General features: G+C 39.1%; 1 protein-coding gene across 4 annotated transcripts in view; it reads right to left on the minus strand.

The window, feature by feature from the left end:
* The window catches only part of LOC124157414 (voltage-dependent calcium channel subunit alpha-2/delta-3), a 164,528-nt gene that overhangs the window by 75,041 nt on the left and 74,688 nt on the right, over positions 1–14,799 (minus strand). For 3 of the 4 annotated variants that reach the window (XM_046532108.1, XM_046532107.1, XM_046532106.1), the window contains exon 1: positions 1,187–1,337. In XM_046532108.1, the coding sequence (XP_046388064.1) occupies positions 1,187–1,286 (100 nt within the window). In that variant the 5' untranslated portion in view covers positions 1,287–1,337. Of the gene's footprint in view, positions 1–1,186; positions 1,338–1,430; positions 1,581–2,372; positions 2,478–5,670; positions 5,753–14,799 lie in introns of those variants that run through there. The other variant, XM_046532110.1, reaches the window with a different exon arrangement.

Raw genomic sequence — 14,799 nt, forward strand, 5'->3', positions numbered from 1 at the left:
AAAGTTTTTGATGCTGAGTCATTTCTCCTGAGCTTTGGCAAAGCTTATATTTTTTAAGTGAAATGTTGGCATCTGGTAAAATATTCACAAGTGTTGTCAGGCTACCAAAAGAAGACTAGGTGAGGGATACACACATATTTCAAACAACCAAGGATTCCCTTCTGCTTAAGTTTAGGGTAAAATCTCAACAACAACACAGGGATGAATATTACAAGGTATCGAGCAAGTTTTTCCTTGTGCTGAGGTTCTTGAGCATGTGAAAGAATGTTATATCTGAGTTTTTGCTCAGTCATTGTTAAGCTTCACATAGGCAGCCTCAGCAGGTTCCCATCAACCCTTGAAATGCATCCCTCACAGGTTCAAGGGTTTCTGAATGAAATGTTAAGGTCTAGTCAGGAGGCATCCATTAATTACATGAGGTGTTTCGGGGAGGGAGAGGGTCAAGCCTATTGTCACCCCATCTCACGCAGGGAAGAGGGGTGGGGGTCCATCCTGGCAAGTATCACATAATGTTTTCTGCAAGAAACAGTATGGAATTGCAAGAACACTGTGTTGAATTTTTTCACTGTGATTCGAGACTACTATCATAACAATCTTAACCCTTTAACTGCACAAATAAGCTGAAATAGGCTCTTGAGGGTTCCTGGCAGCCTCTGAAGGGCAATAAAAATAAAAAGAGGAGTAAAAGATGTCCTCATGACATCTACTTGTCAAAAGAAGAACTTCTATGGACTTGAAGAGTAGAAGCATAGTTCGAATCGTCAATAGACAATGGGAACAGTCTTCTAAGGCGATCGATTATAGACGATGGGAGCAGGTTATGGGTTAAACACTAGTCTTAACTAATCTTAAATAAAAATATATATCCTACACAATGAAGCATTAAGCAACATATTTACAATGAAAACTCGCATTTTGAACAATCTCACGTGAGATTAGAGGGAAGGGGAGAGGGTCGTGCCAAATCTCATGATATCTCACCAAGGAAGGAAGGGGGAGGGTTCAAAAATTGCCAAAATCATCTCATGTAATCAATGGGCTAAGCATTTCCACCATTTCAGCACACCAACACAGTGATTCAATCTGTACCTTTGACGATAATTAATTTGTCACGGCCATTGGAGTATATGATATATCGTCATATTTATAAGGCCATGTGGCTCACTGACCCTGCTTCATTATTCACCTTTGTCATAAACATTAGTAGGAACATGCACGGAGGAGTAGCTGGTGTTGACTGGTGTCCCTTGGAAGTGTCTGCTTGGTTTCAGGACCATCTCCTTCATGTCCTCTGGTATGGTTGCCTTGCACCCTTCGTCCGCGTCTCCACCCTCCCCGTCGTCCACCACCTCCGCCCTCCCCACCCCTCCTCCCCCCTTCATCTCCACGTCCTCCACCTCGATGCCGTCCTCCGAGGATGCAGCCGCTGCCTCCCCCTCCTCGCTCTCCTCCACCGACTCCTTCGTGCACGTCACCTCTTCCGGGGTGACCAACTGTTTCGCATTGTAATACTCAAAATCTTCAGGAACTGACTCCGCATCGTGCATCATCGCTGCATTTTCGGCAGCCTCCATTATCCTCTGAAATAAAATGGGATAGTGAACTCTCAGGAGGAGTCAAATCAATGGTTCGCTAGTTAAATTCATAGAATTGTAACATTTATAGATTCAAAAATAAACTTTGTGATATTTCACACAGTATTTATAAAAAAAAAAAACTCGACCAGTTTCGACCTTTTCAGGTCATTACCAAAAGGTATAAGAACCTATTTTAAACATGAGGTAAAAGAAAATTCTTTTATCCCTTGCTTATGACCTGAGAATGTTGTAACCGGTAGAGTTAATAATAAAAATATTGTGTGAAATACTACCAAGTTCATTTTTTGAATCTATCACTTAGAGGATAGCCTAGTTTAAAGGGATGCATTCACTCTTAATTTGACATCTATCTATATTTATAAAGCGAAATGTACAGATGAAAGTATTTGAATGTTCAAAATTTACTGAGACTACTAGGTAGTGGACAACCATCATATTTCCCCCAAATTAATTGTCTTGATGACATGATCCCAGATAAAATTCCGGAAGTCCATTTCAGGAAGGCATAGGAACATTAAAAGGCCCAAAAAAGCTATCTCATAAGAAAAGCATGTACTTAACTAAGGATAAAAAATTATCTGCACAATAGCTGGGCTAGAGTTAATAATTAGACATATTATAGCCGGCTATTTTTGGCACATTGATTTACAAGTTATTCAAAGCCAAATAGAAAGTCACCATCAAATGAGAGTTAACTAGACAATAATTTATTGATTAAAATAATAATCATAATTGAAATATCTAAATATAAAACACCATTCATGATTTACTTACCTTAATGGCTTTAATTTTTAACTCTACCATATTTTTCATATCTCTAACTATATCTTTCACCAGCGTAGGGCCAACTCGTTCCAGTACTGAGGCCTGTTTGTAGCTCTGCAAAATTAGACATAGAATGCATTCATTAGTGCTAGAACATATGCAGTAATTCAGTTAGATATGTTCCATCTGGGTAACTAATTATTTACCATTAGGAGCCTTTTGCATGAATATTGTGCTCCTAATGGAAGGTCTTCAACATCATGACATATCGTCCAATAAGAAATTACTGCCAGAAAAATACCCTGCTAATATAACTGCCGGAATAATTTCGGATGATGTGATACATCATCTGTAATGCTCTTTGGCTGTCATTGTGATATTTTATCGTGCCAATAATAAATGCCAATTATGCAGTTAGTTATCGTAAACACCAATAACTGACATTAAAAATTATTGTGCAATGATATTGAATATTTATTATCATCCAGAGCTTCATGTATGCGACTGATCTTCAGGTAATTTGCACCCTCGTGTAACAGAGTACTGTTACACGAGGGTGCAAATTACCTGAGTATACTAGCACGGCTTCAAATCATTCAATGCAATCTTTTAAACACTATTTCATATCATGTTTTTCCTAATGCACGGATATGCTTTGAATAATGCTGTATCAATTAGTACATAACTTTTCTCAAATGAACTGAAATAAAAAATTGAGAATTAAGTGTAAACGCATAAGACGTATTCCGGTGCGCCCAGCAGCGTGGATATCTTTATAAAATCCTTTCAGCCTTGATTTTGTGGAAGTTTGCTATATCCATGATGAAGTACACAAATGGTAATTTACACACTTCTTCACTCAACAACCGATCATTGGTTTCAACACATTGTGTCATTTTCAAGGTGATACAACCAGCACTCTCTCTCAGTATTTATGCCCAGGCCAAGGTAGGAGGTGGGGGCATATGGAATTGGTGTGAGGGGAGGGGGAAACTTTTCTGCCTTAAAAAAATATACCTTCATTCATTTGTTCACCCAAAATATTTCCCCCTCCCACCAATTCCATATGCCCCCACCTCCTACCTTGGCCTGGGCATAAATACCAAGAAGGTTGTAAATACACTGGAGGCACTGTATTCGAGTTTTAAGCGTGATCAGAATTCCACCATCTTGGTTTGACCATTTTTGAACTTGGTCTCAAATAGTGTATGTATATAATCAAGTATTCTACTCCTTATATCCCCTCTGATTTATAAAATGAAAATGCAACAATTATTGATTGACATAGGAGTTTCCCGATTGTTCGTCATACTGCCGCGTATATTAAACTGTCCATATAGTCATATCATGGTGATAATATATCATCGTGAACATACTTTCGTACTATTATTGCGACTGGCCTGCTATCGTAAGATTTCCATTGACTGTAATCTTATTAATTACCGGTAGAAGTGCAGGGGATATTTTACACTTGTAAAATGTTATTTTCGGCTTAGCTAGTCGCACAGCCAAACTGTGGTGATTGACAATAATATTTCCTTGCGAAAAGATATCCGAGGCATATTTTCACGAAGCCTTCCCATAATGATAAAAAAAAAGTTTACATACTGTTCGTTTGCGACAGTGGCGCAGTGGAGGGGGGGTTTTGGGGGTTAAAACCCTCCCCCCCCCAGAGCTCAGAGAAATTGTTAAGTTTAATCCATTTTACTTAATTGGATTGATATTCCTAATAGAATAGTGTAAGAATTAATAAAATATCCCTCAGAAAGCCGCAAAACTCACCATTTTGAACCGTTCATCTAAAAATTCTGCAATTTATTCATCTTGCACCTACTGCTTATCCTGGTGGGTATTCCATACCCCCACACACCCCGGTATTAGTTGCACCTACACCCCCCCAGCCTTGATTCCTGGCTGTGCTCCTGGTTTGCGATAGTTTATTTTAACGTAAAAACGAATATTTCACCAAATAGTTAGCGTTGACTAAAATGGGATTATCAATGTTTTGGTCATGGTCCTTATATACTGGTTGCTAATCTCCTGACATATTCCAGCTCGGGAGTGTTGCCTGAGATTCCGCTTTCACCCCTCAAACCCCTCACACGCCTCCCTTCAAACACAACTATGGGCACAGTGCGCTGTCACTAGGGGAAATATGGAACTAACTGCGCTGTCGAAAGCATATACCGCCGCCGACAGTGCAGTTAGTTCCATATTTCCCCTAGTGACAGCGCACTGTGTCCATAGTTGTGTTTGAGGGGAGGCGTGTGAGGGGTTTGAGGGGAGGCGTGTGAGGGGTTTGAGGGGTGAAAGCGGAATCTCAGGCAACACTCCCGAGCCGGAGATTAGTAACCAGTATATAAGGGCCATGGTTTTGGTCAAAGTATTGGCTTTCCTACCCAAGCACCCCCACTCCAGCCACACTGCACTCAACGCTCGGAACCAGTTATCCCTCCTCCAGTATATTTACAACCTCCTTGACAAATACTGTGAGAGTGTTGCTTGTATCACCATGAAAATGGCACTATGTGTTGAAACCATGGTCGGTTGTTGAGTGTTGAATTAAAAAGTGTGGAAATTACCACTTGTGTACTTCATCCTGGATATCTTTGGTGCCCTCCTGTTCTGAAACTATCAATATTACAGTCATAATACCAACATTGAGCAGCTAACTTGATTTCAATGATGCCTCATTTTACAGCATAACAAATGCCGTCTTAAGTATACCAAATTATATAATTTAAATTAATATAATTCAATTTGGTAAGATTCAATTGAATCTTAAGAGGGTAAGGATTAAAATTTCAAAACACATTTATTATTTTCCACATCTCCAAAACTCCTGGTAGTCTTCCCCTTGCATAGTGCTGGTGCCCTCTGGCCATGGCCTTCCACTGCCCTAAGAAGGGGTCCAGCACAGGCCTGACCATAGGTACAGTTATGAGTACAATGCTACCACAAGTATATGAATATTTAACTGGGACTTATACCAGTGGCGTAACTATGGGAGGGGTGAGGGGATACATCTCCCCCCAAAGCCTCAGAGAAATGATAAAAATATTTAAAACTATTGTCTAGTTTTGAAATTTAAAACTGAATCTGCTTAAAGCTAAATTTTTAGTGCCAAAATGATGTAAAATGTATATCCTGGCATGTCATTTTTCAAAAAATTTCCCGGAACCCTCACTGCCTGGGGGGGGGGGTCTCCACCCCAGGCCATCCCATCTCCCCCCCAAAAGCATATTCCTAGTTACACCACTGGCTCATACTATAAGAAGTCAAGAGGAAATAACATATAATGACTTACGTCTTGAACATCTTTTCTTTTTGTAACAAAATCTGCAACTTTGGCCAGCTCTACCCCAACCTTTGTAGCCCACGAGTGGACCCTGTAAAAACAATAGAGAAACTGTCTAAGATGAATGTTCTATGAAAACTTAGGTAATTTATTTCAGCATTGGTAAAGAAGAGGGATAAATAATTTTGCACATGATGGGATTAATGCTATAGTTATTCAATGAATTTGTTTATCTAGAGAAATCTAGACAGGGAAAATATTTACATAGGGACAAAAAACAAGGAAGTAAGTGAAAAACACCAGCTGAGGTGACATATCACCCTTACTTTAAGAGTAGACAACTATCATACAACGATTGGTTGTCACACCAAACGAATCCTCGTATTACCAACCATAGTAAAATCAAGAATTAATAGCACATAGTCGGATTGGATATAATAATTTCCGACATAATATGACTACCCATTGCCTCACTTTGGTTCATAAATTGATGACTCCCCCGGAAATTACAAGTTATCATCCTATCAAACCTATTCCTCTTTAGGGAAGTGTGCAGGGACACTAAGTTGTTTGGCAGGCATTGATATTCAACAATGTAGCAAATATTAAAGCAATTACGTGATTTCAGCATGGCATCATCAATGTCGATTAAATGCATCCTCACCCACTGCAACAATCGCACGTAACTGGCAATATAAATAGACGATACACAATTAGGAAATGGTCTATCTTGACAAGGTTTCTATGAGCTAAGCAAAATAGCAACAGAACTTCCTATAGCTGTAAACGCAGTTATACCGACTCACAACATGCCAAGGGAAAAAAACTTACCCCTTCAGGCTATTTAGAAATCCCTTTCTCACCATTTTGGAAAATTGCATTAGTTCCATGGCGTTTCGACTTCACCCCTCTCACATTTGACTCAAACGTACCACTTATACCTGAGACTTATACGATATGTATTCATTCCGTGGTCCGTATTCTGTTTACGACGTCCCCGCACCGGAAACTGATAAAGACGCTGGAAACAAGTGAAGGCTGCAATTGCCATAGCAACCATAGCAACATCGGTCGGCCTCGACGGCGGCCTTTCGATTCAACAGGTGCGTAACCAACAGATCTATCGATATGCCAAGATGTTTTTGGGTGGTTTTACCAGTCTTTGCGTCAGTTTTCTAAAAATTCAATTCATTAAACCCCATTCCGAAGGAAACTAAATAGTTTAATGAATCTGTAGACGAAGCATAGGCTGATTCATTTCTTGAAGGATCGAAATAGATGTTGACCACTTTTCGAGCGGTAGAGACTCATGTTCTGAGGCCAAAGATTAGTTACTGCCTGCAAGGCGAGTTTCATTTACTCGCCTTGTACGAATATTGAAGACCTTACAGCATGCATACAGGAAAGGTCGATATATGGAATCCTCCTATTTCGAGGGCGTATTACATACAAATGAAGAAATGCTGACGTTCCCTTATATCATGGAGATTTTCACATTAAGTACGCATAGTCGAGGAAGAAATATCTAATTCTCAACCTTGTACAGTATGTGTTAAATGAAGGTTCTTTTGTGGTTTTAATCTGCCGCCATTTCATACGTGAACGTGCCCCTTAGGAAGTTTTGCTTTTCTATAGCATATGGGAGATTTTTTCCGTACTAAGTAGTTGATGGGTGAGAATGGGGCGGATAAAAGTTGTATCAGCACAACGTGGTTTTTATATCTTTCGATACTCCCTACATCAATTCTCAGTGGCGTTGCCAAGAATTTCGTTTGGGGGGGTCCAAAGTTAGGGGTAGAAATTTTTTAAAAACAGGGTACCACGTATCAGTGGCGTAATTATATGGGGGATGAGGGGATAGATCCCCCCCCTCCAAAGCCTCAGGAGATAAAAAAATACTTAAAGCTATTGTCCACTTTTGATATGTAATAAGTGCATGTGCTTAAAGATAAATCTTTAGTGGCAAAATCATGTAAAAATATATTTCCAGGCATGTGATTTAAAAAACAAATTGCCGTTAACCACTTCTCCTCTTCTCCCCCCCCCCCTACGTTGCCATCTCATCCCCCCCAAAGCATATTCCTAGTTACGCCACTGCCAGGCATAGAGGGTTTTAAAATAATTTTTTAACACTTTTCATAATCAAAAAACTTCATTTTATAAAGAAATCTTTAAATTAATGATATTTCACCATCTTCTTTTCTTTTATTACGCAAAGTAATTGTGTTCAAATATTTAGGGGGACAGGGGGCCCGGACCCCCCTCCTCGCTACGCTACTGTCCGTTCTGTTTTCCGTGAATTAATTCCAGACAATTAATCCTCACACAATTAATCCTCATTTTCTGAGTACTTTCATATTCTTCTTCGCCATGTTGAAAAAACGTCTACGAATTAATTATAGTTTATTAAAAATATGAGAATGAAAATTATGTGATGCCGTGAATATTTTTTCGTCGTTATTCGTAAAAGAGGTTAGTATGTAACTTCAGTTATTGCGGTCGTTCGAATTGCTTTATTCGAAAAGTGGGAAATTAAATACTTTTTGAATTTATTGGCATCGGTTCTATTTGGAAAAAAATCTTATTTAAACTTATTTTAACCATAATTCATGTGGTAATAAGTAATTCAATGGGTAACCATAGTTTTCAAATTTATAGTATGTAGGTAATTGGTTGCGAAATAAATGTGGGAAGTTACGTGGTTAAAAACACCATCGCTTAATGTGGAAAATTATTTCTATCAATGTCCAAACGTCTGCAGAAAATTGTAGCGACAGCGGATGATGCTACTTTGTTAGTATTAATAAAATCTCATCACAGGAGGTCATCACTATGTTCAATTATTTCAAATGTACACTTAACAACTACACGTATAACGACTTAATTGGTGCCGGGGAAGAGGTTTTATATTGATATACAATCTCACTCTATCATCATATCCAAAATGCCATCAGTAACTAGGCAAAATATATGTAAGAGAAATTTGTATTGAACAATTTTTCCGGCGGAGAAACACCCCCTATTGAAGTAGGGGTACACCTCAAACCTCCCTGAAGGTGAGGGCTGAGTGGTTACATGGCTTCTTCCCAGCCAAAATTCCCTGTCTCTGCCGATGCTTATACAACTTTTATGTCCTCATATAATTACTTACAAATGAATGAAACCATCATCTCAACTGATTAAAGAATAAAGTAATATAACTGACATTTGAAAATAGGAACGTCTATGAAATTCATTATTAATATATGGATTTATATTTTTGTCTCGAAACGGGGAGCCGACATGAAGGTGGACCTAAAATCTAGTGCCCTCCCTTACCTTCTCTAAAAGTAATTTTAACTAATTCCCCGCCTGGCCCAAAGGGGGCAATAAAGCATCGTCATAATATCCCTAGAGTATCTTCAGTCACATTTAATCTTAATTACTCGAAAGTTTACGATCGCCATGACGCAATTTTCCTCTTCAGCAGCTAAAAGCCGAGAGACGGACGCCCCAGGTGAGCTTATAGTGGAGATCCCTGTAGATATACCCAACCTTTCCCCCCAAGCCGTCTTTTTTCTTCTTAATGACTTTTTAATATGCTGCTTTCGTCATTGTGCTTACGCGCCGAGCGCCAAATGAATGCGTGTTACTGTGGGACACATTGTCTTGTCGAAATTCAACTTTACATAAAAAAATTAATTTGTGATAATATTTATCGTAATTTGTTTGTAATTATAATTCTTAAGTTGTATTTGTGGTAATATCTTCACCTTTGAAATTGGGATATAGCTCCCCTTTAATTTCTATTATGGACAATCGGTGAGTTTTCGTTAACATTGAATATTATCGAATCGCTTACGGGTTATGTTTTTCGATAAAAACTCAGAGATTGTTCAGCAGAACTTTCGTCCATCAGTGCATTTATTCTGACGTGATTGTGAAACGACGGCTCTTTAAGGTTCTTTTAATTTTTGAAATAGAAAAAAGTCGCACAGAGCCATCGACTGGTGAAAATGGAGGCTGGGGCATCGTCATAGTACGGTTTTCGGCCAACAATTCACGAACAAGCAATGAAGTGTGCGCCGAAAATCGCCGAGCTCATAAAAACACGTCTAAACTTAGCGACTTCCACAGGCAAAGTAAACAATGAATACAGCTGAAACTTTTATCATACTTCAGGGGCATCTATAGCAAAATAATTTAAAAAGTGACAAACGGGATTTCACTACTGCTTTTGACGCACCCTTCAAGTAATGAATCAGCATCGTCTTCACGTAGATGTTTGTTATTGTCGTTACTGTTCTGTTATTGCCATAGAGCGAATCTGCTTACTCGCATTCTGACGTTACAGGCCTTTCTTCTAGCGCGAAAGAATTTAGTAATTTGTGCGAACTTTGAAGCTCTATAGCAAACAGAATATTGAGAATTATGAAGTCATATTTTGCATACGTTAATAGCTTTAACTTACTTATCTGGACATGTAAAAAAATTACCTTTTTAATTTTATGAGAGCACTCCATTTAGTTTAAAAAAAAACGGGCGAGATATTTTAAAATTTAGTTCCCATTATCTTCTGAACACGCCTCGTATAGGCCACAAAGGCATTTTTTTTATTTAAAGCTCAGGGACCCACATTTCGCACTTTTCCCGTGCCAAATTCTTATACGACTTACTTCACTGATCGTACGAGAGAATGATCGCGCACGCTACCGTCAAACAAGCATCTTAAGGTTCTGTTATCCCCGATCTGAAATACTGTGGCCTCCGTAACTACAGTTTTAATAGACTTTTTTTAAATTCAAGTTTCCCGAGCTCGAGAGTGAAAATAGGTACATATTCTCCATAAACGGTTGGCACATGCATCACGATAAAAAGGCGTGCTTAGAAGTGGATATTTGCGTGACAGCGGTTCTGTGCAGACCCTTATATGTTCATTGGAGAAATACGTCAGGAGCGTATATATGAGGTGGAGGGTCAGTGGGCCAGCCTCACCCGAAAAATTAAGTTCCGTCTTCTGACTGAAATTTGTTTAATGATGCGCCAGGCAGGGATGGCAGGTGAAAGGAAACAAAAGTCAAAACCAGTAAAATTTCAATAGTTTCGTTCTAGGGAGCAAAATGTAGAAACGAAACGAAATGGATTTAAAGGGGATCGGGTTGGTGCGGTTGCTAGAGTGTTGGCTTCCCACCCGGTGGGCCCGGGTTCAAATCCCGGCAGCGGCAGAGAATTTTCAGAGACTACCCGGTCCCTGCTTGAGTGTTGTGTGGAGGACATTTCAAGCGCAACACTCCGTCCGTCGGATGGGACGTTAAGCCGTGGTCCCCTTGGCGCCTTTCGTTAAGAGCAGGCTAATGCCGACGCCAGATTTCTCTCCACTCTTCCTTACCTACCCCTACCCTCATGACGCAAATTACCTCAGCTGTCGGTCGCCTCCTCCAAATACCATACCATGGATTTAAACCCTGGGAGCTAAACTCAGGGTCGAAACGAAATCGGAGTCAAAATTACTTCTGGTCATAACGAAACTAAAACTCTAGGACGAAATGATGCACAGATAATGTTTCGCACCGGAGGGACCACGTGCTTCACCTACGAACAGTTTAGTTTCCACCTACACACCGAGTACGAAGTATGGTTGAATGAAGTAGAGGTTCGGCCTACCGCCATTAGATGCATGGGCATTCATATTTTTACCAAGAACTGGAGAACCGTAACGCAAATTGGCCAAAATTTATTACTTCAGATATAATACAAAATGTGAAGTAAAATTAGTATTTCCTGTAAAAAGAATTAATAAAAAGTATTTCTGCAAAATTTCCAGTAGCTCTTGATTTACTAATGTCATGTTATTAAATTAAAAAAAACATATCAGTGAATCATAAATTACCGAAAATTTTTACAAACAAACTTCAATTTTACCTCAAATTTTGTATTATTTCAGAGATATTGCAAAATTTTAAGTATAATTAAATTATTTTTGTAAAATTTCCGGCAATTTCCATAATTTAATCATTCGTTAGAATTCCACCGGATTCACCAGGAAACAACTTTCTACCTTAAATGCAAAACTACCTACCTTAATACAAAATATACTGAAGCCGGTACTTAAGTAAGATTTAAGTATGTAAGGAAAAATGACAGTAAATTATTGATTTACAGATGAATTCAAGGATGAAAAATATTTTGGGGTTCATTAAAGGGAAGGGCCCCCTCAGAAATTAGCGTTAAGCCGTTGAAACACAGAGTACATCAAAGGACCGTAATTGACCTGCGGGTCATGTGTGGTCGCAGAGTTTCCTCACCTCTCCTCACGCCAATTGGGACGGTGTATTATGGGAGAGAAAAAAATACTATACAGGGAAGGGTATATCACTACGGACAAAGGCAACGACCACCACCCTTCGTCATTCTTAATCTCATGTCGATCGGGTTAACGTTTTCGTCCACGAGGATTGTCGCACGACTCCACCAATCCCGCGACTAATCTGGAAGAATTCTAGCATATTAGTAAATTTAAAGTTACCATAAATTTTCAATAACATACTTTAAATTTACTTCAAATTTTGAATTATTTTAGTAATAACACATTTTGCATTATCTGATATACTGATTTGATAGATAATAAAAAATGTACTGAAACCGGTCTTGAAGTAAAATGGAAGAGTTTTTGGAAAAGTGACAGTAAATTTTAATTTACGCACAAATTCAACTATTAAAAAAAATTGGGGGTAATAAAAGGGAAGGGGCCGAAACGGCTCGCCCCATTGAAATTAGCTGCTACGCCACTGATCCAAAGCACCGCAATTGACCTGCGGGTCATGTCTGGTCGAAGACTTTCCTCACGCCAATTGGGCGAGTATATTACGGGAGAAAAAATTAACATGCAGGAAAGGGTATTACTCCGGACGAAGTCAACGACCACCAACCTTCATTCATAATCTCGTGCCGATCGGGCTAATATTTTCGTACTCCCGGATTGTCGCATGACTCCACCGACTAATTTGGTGGAATTCTAATACATGAGTAAATTTAAAGTTTCTGGAAAATTTTCAAAAATACTTTAACTTGTAATTCACATTTTGTATTACTTGGTGATAATTAGAGATACGTGAAAGTAGCACTTTCATTTCAATTTTATAACACTATCAATTACAGGTTGTAGCATTTTTTTGGCATTATTTTTTCCGTAGTCAAGGTCATAGTTTTAAATAACACCATTCCTAGGAAGAGATGGAAGCGTTTCTACAGTCGCATAGGTTGATGGACTCGCCGATTTCTTTGCCTTTTACAAGTTCGCGGCGGAAGCGAGAGAACATGGGCTGATGGCGGCGGTGTAGCTTTCCCGCGCCCAAAGAGTACCAGCCAATAAGCGGTAAGCGTCGGCGGAGCATTTCAACGGCGCTCGGCACTGAATTTACGCAAAATTTTGCCATCGAAAAGGCAAATTTTCAGTTTGAATATCATAAAAGTCCTTTCATCGCGCCTATGTCGCATTTATTTACGTGCATCGCGTCAATCAGTGGCGTAGCCAGGGGTGGGGTCCGGGGGGTCCGGACCCCCCCCCCCCGAAATATAAAAATACACTTATTTCCCTTCATAAAAGAAAACAAAATATTGAAAAATCATGAATTTCCAAAATATTCCTTTAACAAATGAAGTTTTTTCGATTATGTAAAGTGTTAAAATTAGTTTAAAACCATCTACTTAGTACGCTGTTTTTTAAAAGATTTTCCCCCATTTTTTTGGTCTCCCCCCGAACGAAATTCCTGGCCACGCCACTGGCGTCAATATCGCATTTATCGCACATGCGATTTTCACGTATCACTAGTGATAATATGAAATGTATCGAAACGGGTATTGAAGTAAAATTAGAGTTTTTTTTGCCAATAAATTTCATTTTACGAGCAAATTCAAACGTAAAAAAATATTCTGTGGTTAATAAAAGGGAAGGAGCCAAGAGGGCCCGCCACCACTGTAATTAGTATTAACGCCTCTGAAATACGTAGTACATCAAAGGACCGTAATTGACCTACCTGGGTCATGTCCGGTCGAAGACTTTCCCCACACCAATTGGGCTAGTACATTATGGAAGGAAAAAAAAACGTTAAGGGAAGGGCATTACTCCGGTCAAAGGCAACGACCACCTTTCAACCTTAATCTCGTGCCGATCGGGTTAATATTTTCGTCCTCCAGGATTGTCGCTCCACTCCACCAATCCTCGCGACTAATAAGAAACCACACGCATAAGATCCTTTCCCTCAATTTCCGTAACTTCCCGAAATGTGTGGCATTAAATTTCCAGATAAATATCCACGCACTTCCACACTACTAAGTAAGGGTCGTGGGTAGGTACCCTCTGCGGAGCTCGAGGCAAAATAAAAGGCTAACAGATCGAGTTTCTGGATAACGAACGTGGCCAGTGGCCTGCCTTGTGTGTGCTCGCTAAGGCGATTTGTTCATTTCGGGGGAGGGAAATTTATGGCGATAAGCCCTGGCGAGGAGGGACAAAAAAAAGTACCCTTGCGGTACATACCAACTCGAGTTGCTTTATAAATTGCACGTCATGAAGTCTGGGTTCAAGAGGCTTATGAGTTGATAAATAGAATGAGACTTTTTTCCTCTAATAACTCTGGCTCTAAAAAGGCATGTTGTCCATGAGAGCTGCGTCTAAAAAAATTAACAATGTCCAGTCGCAGGAATGCGCGCAGGGGATTGGTAAGAGAAAAGAAATCACATACGTATTTTTTCTGTCCATACGAGAATGAACACTAGAAGTACTAAATTTGAAATTAATTCGTTGGATACATTGCTTGTATGCTAAAATCGAATTTGAAAAACAAATTTCTATTCTAAATACGGTGCACAATTAAGCTTACTGGGCAGGTTTGAAAAATCGATGAAATATAAACACTATCTCTAAATAGTAATAATAAAGGAAACAAGGCGAGAAAAATGATAAAACATGCGAAAATCTGAGAAATATAGGGTACCCAAATACAAAAATTGAATGTTCACAGTAAAAGACCTTTAGAACATACAGTTCCCAAGTGTTTAAACCACCCACATCAATCAATACAATCAATAGAGAAAAATTCTATGTAAAAGCTAAAATTAAGAAATTGGTTGTAATTAAAATATGTAAAAAATAATGCATGA

This window comes from Ischnura elegans, chromosome 4 (genome assembly GCF_921293095.1).
Source record: "Ischnura elegans chromosome 4, ioIscEleg1.1, whole genome shotgun sequence".
NCBI lineage: Eukaryota > Metazoa > Arthropoda > Insecta > Odonata > Coenagrionidae > Ischnura > Ischnura elegans.